This window comes from Uranotaenia lowii, chromosome 2 (assembly GCF_029784155.1).
Source record: "Uranotaenia lowii strain MFRU-FL chromosome 2, ASM2978415v1, whole genome shotgun sequence".
NCBI classification, from domain to species: Eukaryota; Metazoa; Arthropoda; class Insecta; order Diptera; family Culicidae; genus Uranotaenia; species Uranotaenia lowii.
The window spans coordinates 223,112,307-223,126,129 of record NC_073692.1 but is presented as its reverse complement, the minus strand read 5'-3'; the positions used below and the strand labels follow the sequence as shown (position 1 = coordinate 223,126,129).

Genomic DNA, 13,823 nt, shown 5'->3' with positions numbered 1-13,823 from the left:
AATGCAAGGTTTCGAAACTATTGGCTTTGCCGATGATATTGTTATTCTCATCCGGGGCAAATTTCAAGACATCATCACTAATAGAATCACTAAAACACATCACTAAAATTCATAATAAGCTGGTTTAATCGTGAAGGATTAATTGTAAACGCCATGAAAACATCAATTATTCCATTTAAAAGAAAGAAGAAATTTAATATTGGAGCCTTAACACTTAATGGCAGTCTCCTATAACTATTATCAAAGGTTCAGTACTTAGGAATTATTTTAGATAACAAACTAAATTGGAATGCCCATCTTAAATACATTGTAAATGAAGCAACCAGTGCCCTATGGATAAGCAAACAGACTTTTGGTAAAAAATGGGGACTGAAACCAAAAATGATTCACGGGATATATTCAACTATAGTTAAACCTAGTATAACTTATGCATCGCGCATATGGTGGCCGAAAACTAAAGAGGTGACAACACAAAGATGCCTCGAAAAATTGCAACGAATCACTCTATTATCTATTACGGGGGCTATGCGTAGCACTCCCACCAAGGCATTAGAAGCAATGCTACATATCTTACCACTTCACCAGTGTGTTCAATTGGAAGCAAATAAACAAGCAATGACAGTTATCGAAGGAACTTCAAATGAATTTGAACAATGATAGAATGAAAATCAAGGAACAATTTCAGATAAATCCAATGATTTTGTTAAATAAGGATTGGATATCTAGCAAACCGGTTTTCAATCATTCTTTTAATTTTATAGAACCTGGCCGGAGAGTATGGGACGAAGGAGGTCCTACGCTACGCTCTGGGTCTCTTTCTTTCTTTACGGATGGCTCAAAAATTGAAATGTTGTTGGGGCGGGTATAACAGGTCCTGGTGTGAACATTTCAATTTCTATGGGTAATTGGGTGACAGTTTTTCAAGCCGAAATCTATGCAATATTAGAATGTGTGAACATTTGTTTGAAAAGGAAATATAGAAATGCAAATATATAAATTTTTTCAGATAGTCAAGCAGCTCTTAATCACTCAGGTCCTACACATGCTCTTCAAAATTAGTGTGGGAATGTATCAATTGCCTGGAAAATTAACTCAAAAAATTCAGTTAATCTTTACTGACAGCTTGGCCAGAGAAGGGCCTTCTATTCCGCTTGAGGGACCAGAACCATTTTGCAGTATTTCCAAATGCTATTTTAAAATAGAAATGAAAAATAAAGAAAAATGTATGATTGCAAACAATTGGAAAACTCTGTTGTAGGACAACAGGCTAAAAGATTTATCCAACCAAGTATTAAAAAATCAGAAAAAGCTCTCAGCTTATCTAAGAAAGACCTTAAAATGTTTACAGGGCTCGTTACAGGTCACTGTGAATGCAGATATCACATGAATAAAATTGGCAGAATCAACTCTGACGAGTGTCGTTTCTGCAGTATGGAGAAGGAATCGTCAGAGCATCTTCTTTGCGAATGTCCTTCTCTTATATCGAAACGGATTAAAATAATCGGCTGTGGCATATTAGATCCCTCCGAAGTTTTTTCAATTGGTCCTAAAAAAGTAGCTTCATAAAAGCGGTTATACCAGATTGGGAAAATGCTAAATCTCAAGATAGGGACACTATCTAAATATATAGAAGTGATCTTCCTTGACTTAGCATATATTAAACAGGGGATATATTACAATAGATTAACTAACTGGTCGCAGTGATAGATACCCAACAAGGAAAAAAAACTACTGAACAAATATTCAACGACGTTTTTGGACTGGATTTGAACATTTATAAAAAATCTGTATCCATTAAATTTATCCTAAAGCATTTCCAATAGCTCTTTATCAAAATAAGTTGAAAGTTGAAGGCATTATGATTGGGTTACTTTAACTATAATGCTAGTTTTTCTATAATGTGTTAAAGTATCACAGTGTTCAGTAATTATAGGATTTCAGTGAAACTTCATGTTTCTTTGAAGCGATCTAAATTACTCAACATTAAGGTGATATTTTTTAAGGACATGATCACTAGAATCTAACATATGCTAAAACCACCAGTCCACAGAAAGAGAACCATGTATGTCGTCATCGAAAATCGATCTCATGACTTCTGGTGTTGAACGCTATCGTCTAGGTCACGATCGGTGACAGATGTATTTGGATTTATGTACAAGTACTTTTGTTATCAAAATATCATATCTTGATCATAGTTTGAACACGACTTTCCTGACATATTTTTTAATTTCATTTTTAGATTCAACGACCGATTTTTCATTAAAAATGATCATCGATTTACATGTTTTTATTGCAAAAATCGAGTTGAAAAAGGTTGTTGAAATCTGTGGCAAATCGGGCTACTCTTTTCTACAAAAGCACTATTTCTAACCTCTGGTGTGATTCCTAGTATCTTTTTTTAAATTAAGTATTTACTACTAATAAAGATGTAAGTAAATTAAGATGATCGAAACATTGAGAAAATAAACAATATGATTATCAAACGATCACAAAGACTTATTTTCTAGAGCTTAATAATTAAAATTTTTTCATCACCTTAGAAATAGATTGAGTTTTCAAACACAATTAAATGGATATATAAAAAAATATATTGAAAAACCAACCTGTTCCTTCTTCTTCTTCTTCTTCTTTTACCAATATTTCCAAAACGTGTAAGCATCCTGGAAAATGAAAGGACTTGCATCCTTAGTTTTTCTTTTCAACGTAATCTCTGTTACATGTAAACATGCATTGCAGAGATTACTACGGCCAGGCCAACCATGTGGTAAACACCGCGAAAGATACTGGAGCAAAGGGAGGAATAAAGCGTGGAGATCCCTACCAAACGCTTCATATGGAATGTTTAATTGATTACATAATTAAAACTATATAGATCATTTAGTTATAATGAGGAAAATAGTTGTAGAATGTAAGAGCTGGATGTATCGTGAAAATGAGATGAAAAATTTATTTTGAAAACTGGAGTTATAGAGCTACGTCTACTACAATAAAATTTATTAATAGTTATAAACTTGATACGTAATAAACAAAAGCTAAAAATGGGATGACGAAAATTCGATTCTGCTCTAAATTTATTTCTAACTACATAATTTCTAGATTGCTTTATTTCTTGATGCAAGGTAAAAATGTTGTTGTGGAATGTATCAACAAGAAATAAATAAGCTATCTTTAGCTATAACATCACTCAAATGAAAATAAATCAAATAGATCGGAACGGGCTCACCAGGACAAGATAACGGGTTTAATTTCGAGCAAAGTTCTATCGAGTAAAATTCCGTCTCTATCTTGATGTTCGTTTTTGGCCGACTTCGTGTCGCTTCGTTTACCGGTAGCAAGTTCCATAAAGTGTAGTAGAGCCATCGATGAACCAATTTGATGAACAACAGTAGCACGTTTTGACGACATTATTTCTAATCTTCCTGTCCACATTGTGGTCCGATTTTGCGTTTTTCAATTTTAAAATTTCACTTCCAGAAAAAAATATCTAACGAGATACTTTTCGCGGAGCTGTCATGAACACGACCGATCACTATTTTTTCTCATGGCCAACTCCTGAAAAACCAACCTGTTCCTTAGGTTTAAAAAACAACAACTCTTTACCAATAAAAAATATAATCGATAATTCGTCTTAATAATAAATCTGCCTATTGCAACATTAAGTGTACATTGTCTCTAAAGTTTTCCCTGTTTTGAAGTTAAGGTATTTTGCTTAAATTATTTTAAAACTCGATTTTTACTTCAGCTTAATGACTAAGGATGAAATCAGGACCTTTATGTGAGGCAAGTTGGGCACCCTCTGACGCATAATCAAACAGCAAACTATTTCAGATATCATTCAATAATGTCTTTCAGATACTTAATTTTGAAGATTTTAGCTCATTTAACATTTTTTTATAGACCGCAAAACCATTTCAATCACGCTTGAAGAAATATTGAAGATTTTATTTGGTTAAAATCTTCTTTAAAATTTAATTTAAATAAATCATTATAATTAATGAAAATAAAGCTTCTATAACCTTTTTTTTTCAGAAATAAAGTTTTCTCCCCAACTTCGGAAAAGATTATCATTGAATCATAAAATTTATTTTCGCAAATCTGTGTCCTGTTGGTGATGCAAAAATTGCAAAAAGTTATCTCGAAAACAAGAGCTGACAAAAAAAAAACAAATTAAACATGGAATCAGCACCTCCAAATCATTCAAAATAAGTTCTTTAATGCTTTGCACCTACAAAAATGCAAATTTTATTACCTTGGGTAACTATACAAATCATATTTGGGAAATAAAAATTCCTAGAATATTCAGAGGGTTGTCACATTTCCATGGTTTCTAGGTTTGTTTTTGTTAATTTCTAATGTGAGTAAAATGAAATTTCAAAACCTTGAAATATCTATTTTTTCGAAGGCTCTCAAAAAAAACTTCCTTCTTGATGAAATCAAAGCGTTTAATAGCAGCAGGTTGATTTATGTGAAAGTTCAACTTTTTTCCCTAGGAAATTTAAATTTTTGGTGTAGTTTTTGTTGAATTTTTAGGTATTATTTTTTTATATTTAGAACAAGGGACATTTTCCAAGAGTAAGCCAGTCTAGGACAAAAGGCAAGAAACTTTATCAAATGGAAATTATATTTTAAAAATATAAAGGGAATAGTGCAAGGTCCTAGGGAATTGGATGAAGGCAAAATTCAATTTTTTGCAGTTGAAATTTTATAAGTAAGTAATGTTGGCCTTAACACATTAAGGACCGAAAGAAATCTTAATCAAGTAACAACGAAATTCAGCATTGTATATTTCAGAATTCACTGGACCAAAATCTACAAATTTATTATATTTAAGCCACCGAAAGTGTTGTGTTCAATTTTGTAGAGTTTCATGAATAATTTGATCTTATTTGAGTTTTTTTCTAACTGCTTTAACAATTGATAAACTAGCATTTGTAAATATTTTGAAGATGTTTTGTATCATTTATGATCGACGAAACTCGTTAAACCGTCAGAATAGAGACTGTTCAATGTTACCTCAAAGCATCTAATTCTAAACGAAGACGAAATCGGTTTGCAAATAAAATTCAAAGTTAGTCTAATGAATTTCTGCGACCATGTTGTATGTTCATAGAAGTTAATTGAGCTGATTAAGCTAGTCGAGTACAAATTTTAGTTCTTCAACACGCTTCGTCAGGTCGATATGTTTTCCCTTGCAATATTCAATTTCCGATTTCAACTCGCAATTTTCTGATCTCAACAAAGCCAACTCTTATCTAAAATCCTCGAAACCATTGGGCAAATAATCAAACTTGGTTGCCAAAAACTCCTTAAAAGGCCTTAATGTTTTTTTTGTTTCATATACTTCTGCTATCTGATGCTGTGATTTTTCAAAAGCAATTCACACATTAGCAGAATCAAGGGGCGCTTCGCGTACACTTTGGGCTATTCCGCGTATTCCTTCTACAACAGCATTAAATCCAACATTTTTCTGGTGCTGTTGGCAGGTTTGGCATCAGTCATCATCATTAGTCAAAAAACTGTGACTGTGAAGCCTCTTGGTCCATCAAACTCAATTGACTGTTCCTTATACGGCAGTCACTTCGTTTGCCAGTCACTCAACCCCCAGTCGTTTGAATCTAAAAAAAATTCATAGTCAAGCATTCACCAATCGCGTTCGAACGAGTCGTCGACCGAAAAGAAGACGAAAAAGAAACGCATCTATTATTATTGTTGCTCCTGCCAGCAAGCCCGTTTTCAGTTTATTATTGCTATTATTGCTCCCTGCCAGCAAGTCGTTTGATTAGTTGTACCTGCCGTCAGCAGTCGATCGAAGTGTGAAGAGCTTTGCTAGTCACTCTCAGGAGAAATTTGACCATGTGTAGAAGCTTCGCCAGTCGCATGACGGAGAAATGTTTATTGTAGTCGTGCTTTATCCGTCATGCGAGTAGAGTACGGTGCCGATCGTTTGATGAAACAAAACTAGTAGGGTCAAGCGTGACGGGCGTGTTTTTGGGTGAGCTGAAGATCACTGCAGATCGGTGGTTTGCAATACAGAGATAAATCTTTGCATTTGGAATTGTTATGATCAATATTCCTCAACTGCTTCACTATTTGCATCAATTTGCAGCAATTCGCACATTTTCTCTCTCTGAGCCCTGGTTTTTCTCATTTTAGCTCAAATTTACTCATTATCCCGCTCATTTGGCCACAACTTTAATCATTGGCTGTACATTTTGGGAGGTGATTGACGTGTCTTCTCTTTTTTTTTCTCAGTCCCCCGCATCAGATTCGTCGTCGTTATTGGAACTCGTGATGGTTCTATGTGAGAAAGTGTCATACGCGGTGACTCAGGCTCACTTTCCATAACAGATTACGCGGAGAGAATTTGAGTTACCGACGATCTAATTAACGGCGTGGTCCGATGAAAATAATTGACGAATCCGAGACGATGTAATCGTTAGTTTCGATTTACAATAGTAAGTGAGTACAAATACATCAAAATCTGTACTGTCGTTTTGAAGCAGTTTCCGGATTTGTGGGTCTCAGATTCCTCTACAATGTGCTCTTCTGCCAGAAGATGGATTTTAGAGGGTATTGATCCACTATAATTACTTATTTATTTACAGGCTCAAAACAAATAACATCCAACTAGTCCAGTGTTGCCAGTGAATTATCTGTTATCTATTCGAATTTACACTTGGAGTATTCGAGCGACGACCCAGTAAGCGCGTCCTCTCAAAAATCGACAGAGCATGTAAAAATTGAGAGTTGAGTCACCGAACTTAGAACAAAACGGTTAATTTTGGCGACACTCCAAGAACGCAAATATTCTCATTCGATTTGTCCTGCCGAGATACCTCCCAGTAAGCGCGTCCTCTCAGAAATCGACAGAGCATGCAAAAAATTGAGAGTTGAGTCACCGAACTTAGAATAAAACGGTTAACTTCGGCGACAATCCAAGAATGCAAATATTTTCATTCGGTTTGTCCTGCCGAGATACCTAGAGGCAACAAATACGAATGCGTACATGGGAAATCAGTTTGAATCGTACACTCGTACGGTCCCATTTTGTCTCCGTGTCCCGTGTGTGCTTTCAATCGAAGCAGTCGACTTCTCAGGCAGGCAAACACGCGTCTCGAAGGGAATCATACAAACACGATTCGGATTGTGTTCGTGTGTTTCTCTGGAGGGCGTGTCTTAGCTTAATTCGTGGCACTCACCCAAGGCACGCGTATGGTGTGTTCCTCTCTGCCGATGTAATGATGCAAAATCGCCAGAGAGATCGTTACGATTCCTCTGGCGATTTGAGTTACCTCTCTGCCGATTCATGTTTACTGGGGAGTGTTAAGAACCATCTTTGACGGCGTGCAGGAGAACGGAGTGTGGAGGCGAAAATTGACTCACGAGCTCGAGCGACTCTATGGCGAACCCAGTATCCAGAGGGTGGTGAAGGCTGGCCGGATACGCTGGGCGGGACATGTTGCGAGAATTCCGGACGACTGTCCTGCAAAACAGGTGTTCGTCACGAATCCTGTAGGACCGCGATAAGCAACGAACTAGGTAGTTAGACCAAGTGGAGCGTGATCTGGCGAACGTGGGATGTACGAGAATTGGAGAACGGTTGCCATGGACCGAGTGAATTTTAGAAATTATGTTCGTCAAGTTATGGAGTGAGACGGAATGATTCGAGAATAAAATAAAACTATAAAAATTTCAAAAATTGCAAAATTTAATTTATTGAAGCATTTTATTTTTCAACACGAATCTGTAGGCAAAATGATCCCCATAAGGTCCACTTGCTAGACGCCTTGCGAGCTTGTGACTGCAAAAAACATCTGGCTAAAAAATAACGCTACACTGGATACTACATCACAAGGCTGCAAAATCTGTCAAGAACAAAATCTTTTAGTTAAAAAAATCATTTCGAACTCAGACAGTCTAAACAACAGCAATTGAATAAAATAGGGAATGGAACATGTTCATTGATTTGGTATAACACGCAAATAAACTCAATAGGACTTGCATTATCATCATCATTTGACACCACCCAACAATTCTTAGAAAAAAGCTGTGATGAAATATGTCAATTCAGTTGATAAGTTTGTGGCATTTTTAATATTGATACTGAAGGACATAGTGCAGTTCATGTATTTAGTACATTTTTCATTATAATTTTGTAATGCTCATTCGAAATAAAAATAAAATCACTTTTAAATTGTTGAAGCACATTGAAAGTTACAGTTAAGATACCACAATATTTTTTAGCTGCAGTTGCTAAACAATTCGTTCTGCTTTCATTAGAAAAAAAAATTGCGTTCGCTGCAAGCCTAACATAAATCCAATCACCTGCTCACTTCTTCCAACTTCCGAATTCAACCGATGCAACACTTACCTATTGGTGCCAGAATATATGGCTGCCGGAAATTATTCTCCCTCAACTGCTCACACTGAATGCTAGAAAGTTTTTCATTGTTCACAGTGGTTTTGAATTGACATTCAAATATTGCTTGATTAAAATTTTTAATTTCGTACGCCAGTGTTTGAGCATTTTATTCATCAAAAATCCTAAATTAATTTGGTTTGCATAACTAAGCCTTTTTAAACAGCTATCTTTTCAAAGCAGTCCGATATTTTTAAGTTAATTTTCTGTACCTGCAACCGATGTGCTCATTCATTCGACAACCCGGATACTACTAATGGAATCTAACCGGAATCTCCCAATAGAGTTTTAGACTTTCTCTAATTTTAAGAGACCAAACATAACCGCATGCTGCCGCCTAATCCGATTATTACAAAGCCCGGGGTAGAAAATCATTGCCAAGCCATTACCGTTTCTTGGGAAGAAAATTCCCTATTCAGAATCAGAACTAGGGAGCCAACTTGGTAGCTCCGAAGCCAGAGGAGGAAACACATAATTTCCGGAGACTATCGGTGTGCCTTCGATATATTTCCTGCCCCCCTAACAACATGTTTGTGGAAGGATGCTAATTAAAGTTGGCAATAAGGAATAGTTTTTCGAAGCCTAGTTAGTAGTACACGGGATTGGGACATCTTTTGAGGATACCGGAAATTTTAATTAACATTGTATCGGAGGTTTTGCCTTCGCAATCACTGATAAGTGGGAGCACTTGGGTAGTAAAATGGAAGAATTTATTTGTTGTACACAACTTCATGGAAGAAGCAATCGAAGAAATGTATATGATAAGGAAAAAGTTTATCGATGCTTTCGAATGATAAAACTGATGTTTTTAACCTTTAGATGTATGATTTTTAATTTTTGCTCAAAAATCATTTAAAATAGTTTAAATAGTTTAAATTAAAAATACGGGTTTCTACTTTTTTCACACAAAAACTGTGGAAAATTTGTTTGTTTGTTTGTTTGTTTTGTAAAACGAAGGGTTAATTGAGCATCTGTAATTCAGTTCCGTATTGGAATCTGGAATCTGGATAAAAGTATTAATTTACAAAAGCACAGGAGTTTCAACTCACAAGGGGCACAAAAATCGTATTAGATTGTCCATTTCTCTACCATTTCAGCGTTCCCGGGAATCATGAAATCTGGCGATCTTTTTCCCGAGACTTCTCGGGATCCCGGGAAAAATTGAAAAAGAAGATTTTAACACTTTACTGCATACGAAACCATATCTATATGGTGTTTTCAAATCACTTGGTAGAAGTATTGCAAAACATTTCTTATTTGTTTAATGATGCTTTAAAATAGAACATTCAGAATCTTCTCGTAGCATTTCTCTATTGGAATTGTTTGGTTTTATAGATTCATTGTCGTTTTCACTTATACGCTAAGTTTTCGATCGAAAAAACATATTTTTTTCAAATTCAATGTATTAACTTGTTTTAGGAAAAGAAAAAGTTAATGTTTAAAGCTAAGCCATATATCAAGATAGTACTATCATTTTCCTTGCTCTATCTATTCCATTTCTCTTATTTATATCGTGTGAATTTTAAGTAATTTTGCACTCATTAGCTTCGGGAATTCTTTAGATTTTTTTTGCGGGTAGGACAATCTACCAAGCATAATCAGACTTGATTTTGAGGTTCTCCATAGCGCTCAAATTTTGGATCAAAAATCATATAATGTGAATGCTTACATGAAACCAGCAAAATGGAATAAAAATATGATGCAAATGGCTTCAGAATGCAAAAGGCGTTTGTTAACGTTGTTATCTCAATAAAAAATTTGGCCCAAAAATCGATATTCTGTGATTTGGCCATTTCCCGAACTCCTACAAATTATGTTGAATATTTCTTAATTGGCATTCAAAACGAAAGAGTAACAACCTACTCCAAATCGCATGCCAACAATTTTAAATTTTAAACGGCATCTTGATGAATTAATCACAATTGTAATTTTATGATTTTAAAAGGGTAATATTCAAAATCATATGGACAGAATAAAATAAAAAATGGAAAAATTCTTCTACGAAGACAGTTAGTCATTTTAAGATCCCACTGATCACGCGAAACTAAATCAGTTTTCTAAGATTTATCGTAGTTTCTAAACATTTTTGTCATTGTTTTGTAATTTTTGTCACTTTTTGTCGTTTTTGTCATTTCTTGTAATTTTGAAATTTTTTATCTTTTTTGGAATTTTTGTCATTTCTTGTAATTTTTGTCATTTTGACATTATTATCTTTTTTATCATTTTTGAATGTTTGGTAATTTTTCTCATTTTTGTAATTTTTGTAATTTTTGTAATTTTTGTAATTTTTGTAATTTTTGTAATTTTTGTAATTTTTGTAATTTTTGTAATTTTTGTAATTTTTGTAATTTTTGTAATTTTTGTAATTTGTGTAATTTTTGTAATTTTTGTAATTTTTGTAATTTGTGTAATTTTTGTAATTTTTGTAATTTGTGTAATTTTTGTAATTTTTGTAATTTTTGTAATTTTTATTTTTGCATTTATTTAGGACCTTTTTTGGCATTCGGGTTCCTGACGTTTCAAAGTTACAAAGTAATGTTAAATTTTATCGTACAATTGGATTGATTTTAAATATTCTAACACTGTTGTTGCTCTTTCTTTGTCGTCTGCTAATGCCTCTCGAAGATTACCCGGTACTCCGTGACTGATCCGTTCCTCTTCCAATTGTGGGCACATTGCGATGATATGTTTCACAGTTATTACATCGTTGCATCTGTGACATAATGGACGATCAACTCTGTCCAGGAGGTACGAATGTGTAAGTAATGTGTGTCCGATGCGTAAACGTGCTAGGATCACGTCATCTCGTCCATTTCCCAATAACGCAGCTTTGAATGGAAGCACATTGTTTTTCACTTCGCGTAATTTGTTGGTTAGGTTTGAATGCCACTGCATCTGCCATCGGTTAATGAACTGTGCCTTGATGATTTTCCGTATTTCCTTGCTTGATGTATATAATCTGGTTTTCATCTTCTGGCAGTTCCAAAGCCTTTTTTGCTTCAATGTCTGCTCTCTCATTTCCCGGAATCCCGATATGACTGGGGACCCAGCAAATAACTATTTCTGATCCCATCTCGACGATCTGATTAAACAGGATTTGTACAGAGTCCTTCCATCTGGAGTTTAATTTGCATTTTTCGAGGTTTGTTACAACGCTCATGGAGTCGGTACATATAAGATATGCCCGAGATTCCCGCTGATCGACTATCCAAGTCAGTGCTTGTTTGATTGCTTCGCTTTCTGCTGCGAAAATACTGCTTATGTTATTCATACGCTTTTGGAATACGAAATCATCACACACTTTTCCATAGCCGCATTTCGAGTCCTTTTTCGATCCATCTGTATAGATTGCTTTGTGAATACGGTATTTTGTTTGCCGTAATTCGTTGAAAATGTGTCTTAGATCGTTCGATGTTGAGCCTTGGGAAAGTTCGTGATGAAGGCTTTTGTCCACGTTGAGTTTAAGCCGTTTCCACGGAGGGCATTCTGGAAATTTGAAGACTGTTGTTCTTGGCAGCTGTAGTTCTAATTCGGCTATCAAATTTGATCCTCTATCGATGTAGCTGTTAGGTTGGATTCTGGATCGTTCTCCCCACCTTTCGTCGGAACTTATGTCGCTGTTGCTGTCACTGCTGAGATGGTTTATGTTATGATCTTCAGAGTTTTCCTCGATACGATCAACAGCTAGACATCGGGAAGTATAAACCACGGTTCGCTGATTAATCAGTGTTTTCAAACTGGGGATTCCGGTTTCGGCCTGTAGACTAACCACTGGACTTGTTCTGAAGGCTCCTACGATTGCTCGAAGTCCTGCGTTGTGGACTGTTTCCAACGACTGATGAACTTTATCTTCCATGGCTGATAAAATCGGTGCTGCGTAAACAAGTTTTTCAAGTAGAGTGGCACGATATAGTTTTAACAGGGTGTTTCTGTCTCCACCCCAAGTCCTAGCAGCTATGCTTCGGATAAAAAGGACTCTTTGCTGGCAGGCTGCTTTCACTTCTTCAGCGTGGGCACGATATTTCAGGTGTTGATCGAGGATAACGCCTAAGCATTTGTGTTGGTTTTTGCGAGGCACACTCGCCCCATTGAGCGTTAACTTGCTCGGAGTTGTCGGTTTTCTTTTACGTGGTGTGCGGTAGATGACAGTTGCACTTTTTTCAGCTGATATTTTATATCCGGTTTCAGTTTCCCAGGACCCTAAATGGTCAAAAGCTATCTGAAGCTTTCCTTCTGTTTGCTCTGCGTTTTCGCCAGTTGCGATCAAGATTACGTCGTCAGCGTATATCAGGCATTCAACGGTTGAGGGTAGATAACTAGTAAGGGTATTTATAGCCAGTAAAAACATTGTCACGCTTAACACCGAACCTTGGCAAAGGCCGGTTTCCATTGGCTTGAGACTCGACGTATTTCCGTTTATCGATACTTGGAAATTCTTGCTTCGTAGCATTTCTTGAAGGTAGTGCACCATTTTTCCACCGATATTGTTACTCACCAACTGCTCTAGGCAAAGCCTGCGCCAGGTAGTATCGTAGGCTTTGCTGATATCCAGGAATGCTACTTGAGCTATTTTATTTTTGTTAAAAGTGTCACGAATAATCTTTTCGAGGGTACAAAGGTGATCTGTTGTGCTTCGTCCTTTCCGGAAAGCGTACTGACGATTGTATAGCAGATTTTTCGTTTCTAGAAGATGAACCAAGCGATTGTTGATCATCCTTTCGAAGACCTTTCCCATGCAGCTGTTGAGGTAAATTGGGCGATAGTTTAGAGGATCTGACCGCTGGCCTTTACCTTTAAAGATGGGGACAACAATCGATTTTGTCCATTCCAGGGGATAGACTGATTCCTCTCATAATCGGTTGTATGTCTCTAACAGAACAGTTTTCCCATCTAGAGGGAGGTGCGAAAGCATCGCGTAGTGGATGTTGTCAGGTCCTGGTGAGGAGCCTTTTAGTCCCTCCAGAGCTTCGTCTAGTTCATATCTGCTAAACTTTTGGTTGTGCTGGCCTGAATCTGCCGGAATTAGCAATGCATTGGATTCGACCTGTCGTTTGTGATTGAGGAAACGTTCACTGTACGCACTTTCACTGGATACTTTTTGAAAAGCGTCTCCCAGGGACTCGCATGTGGCTTTAGGGTCTGTAGTCGTTTCACTTTCATAGCGGATCGAGGTAATTTGATGGCCCCTCATCTTTCCTTGTACTTTCCGATAATTGCTCCACATTTCCTTCAATGGGGTCTGTGAAGAAAAAGTTCCTGCCAGTTCTTCCCAACTTTTCCTCTTCGCATTTATGATCGCTTCTTTTGCAGCAGTATTGGCGTTTCGGAAGGTACTCTCAAGTTGATGTGGGTTTAATCTGTTGGCTTTCAGCTGTCTCAATGCTTTCCACCTTTTTTTGACGAG

The 13,823-nt window shown here is 36.4% G+C and overlaps 1 protein-coding gene across 1 annotated transcript; it reads right to left on the bottom strand.

Moving 5' to 3' along the window:
* Positions 1–11,324: 11,324 nt before the first annotated feature.
* Positions 11,325–13,610, bottom strand: LOC129742351 (uncharacterized). Its single transcript, XM_055734243.1, has 2 exons — positions 13,294–13,610; positions 11,325–13,158 (listed from the first exon to the last, which is right to left on the bottom strand). The coding sequence occupies exons 1-2, from the start codon at positions 13,608–13,610 to the stop codon at positions 11,325–11,327; spliced, it is 2,151 nt and encodes a 716-aa protein (XP_055590218.1).
* Between the last annotated feature and the right edge of the window lie 213 nt (positions 13,611–13,823).

Excerpts from the sequence above, each read along its gene's own strand:
- LOC129742351 (XM_055734243.1), bottom strand. The coding sequence starts at position 13,610 with ATGAGGGGCCATCAAATTACCTCGATCCGCTATGAAAGTGAAACGACT. Across the intron at positions 13,159-13,293 it reads CTAGATGGGAAAACTGTTCT|CTGCATGGGAAAGGTCTTCG; the intron begins GTTAGAGACATA and ends TTACCTCAACAG.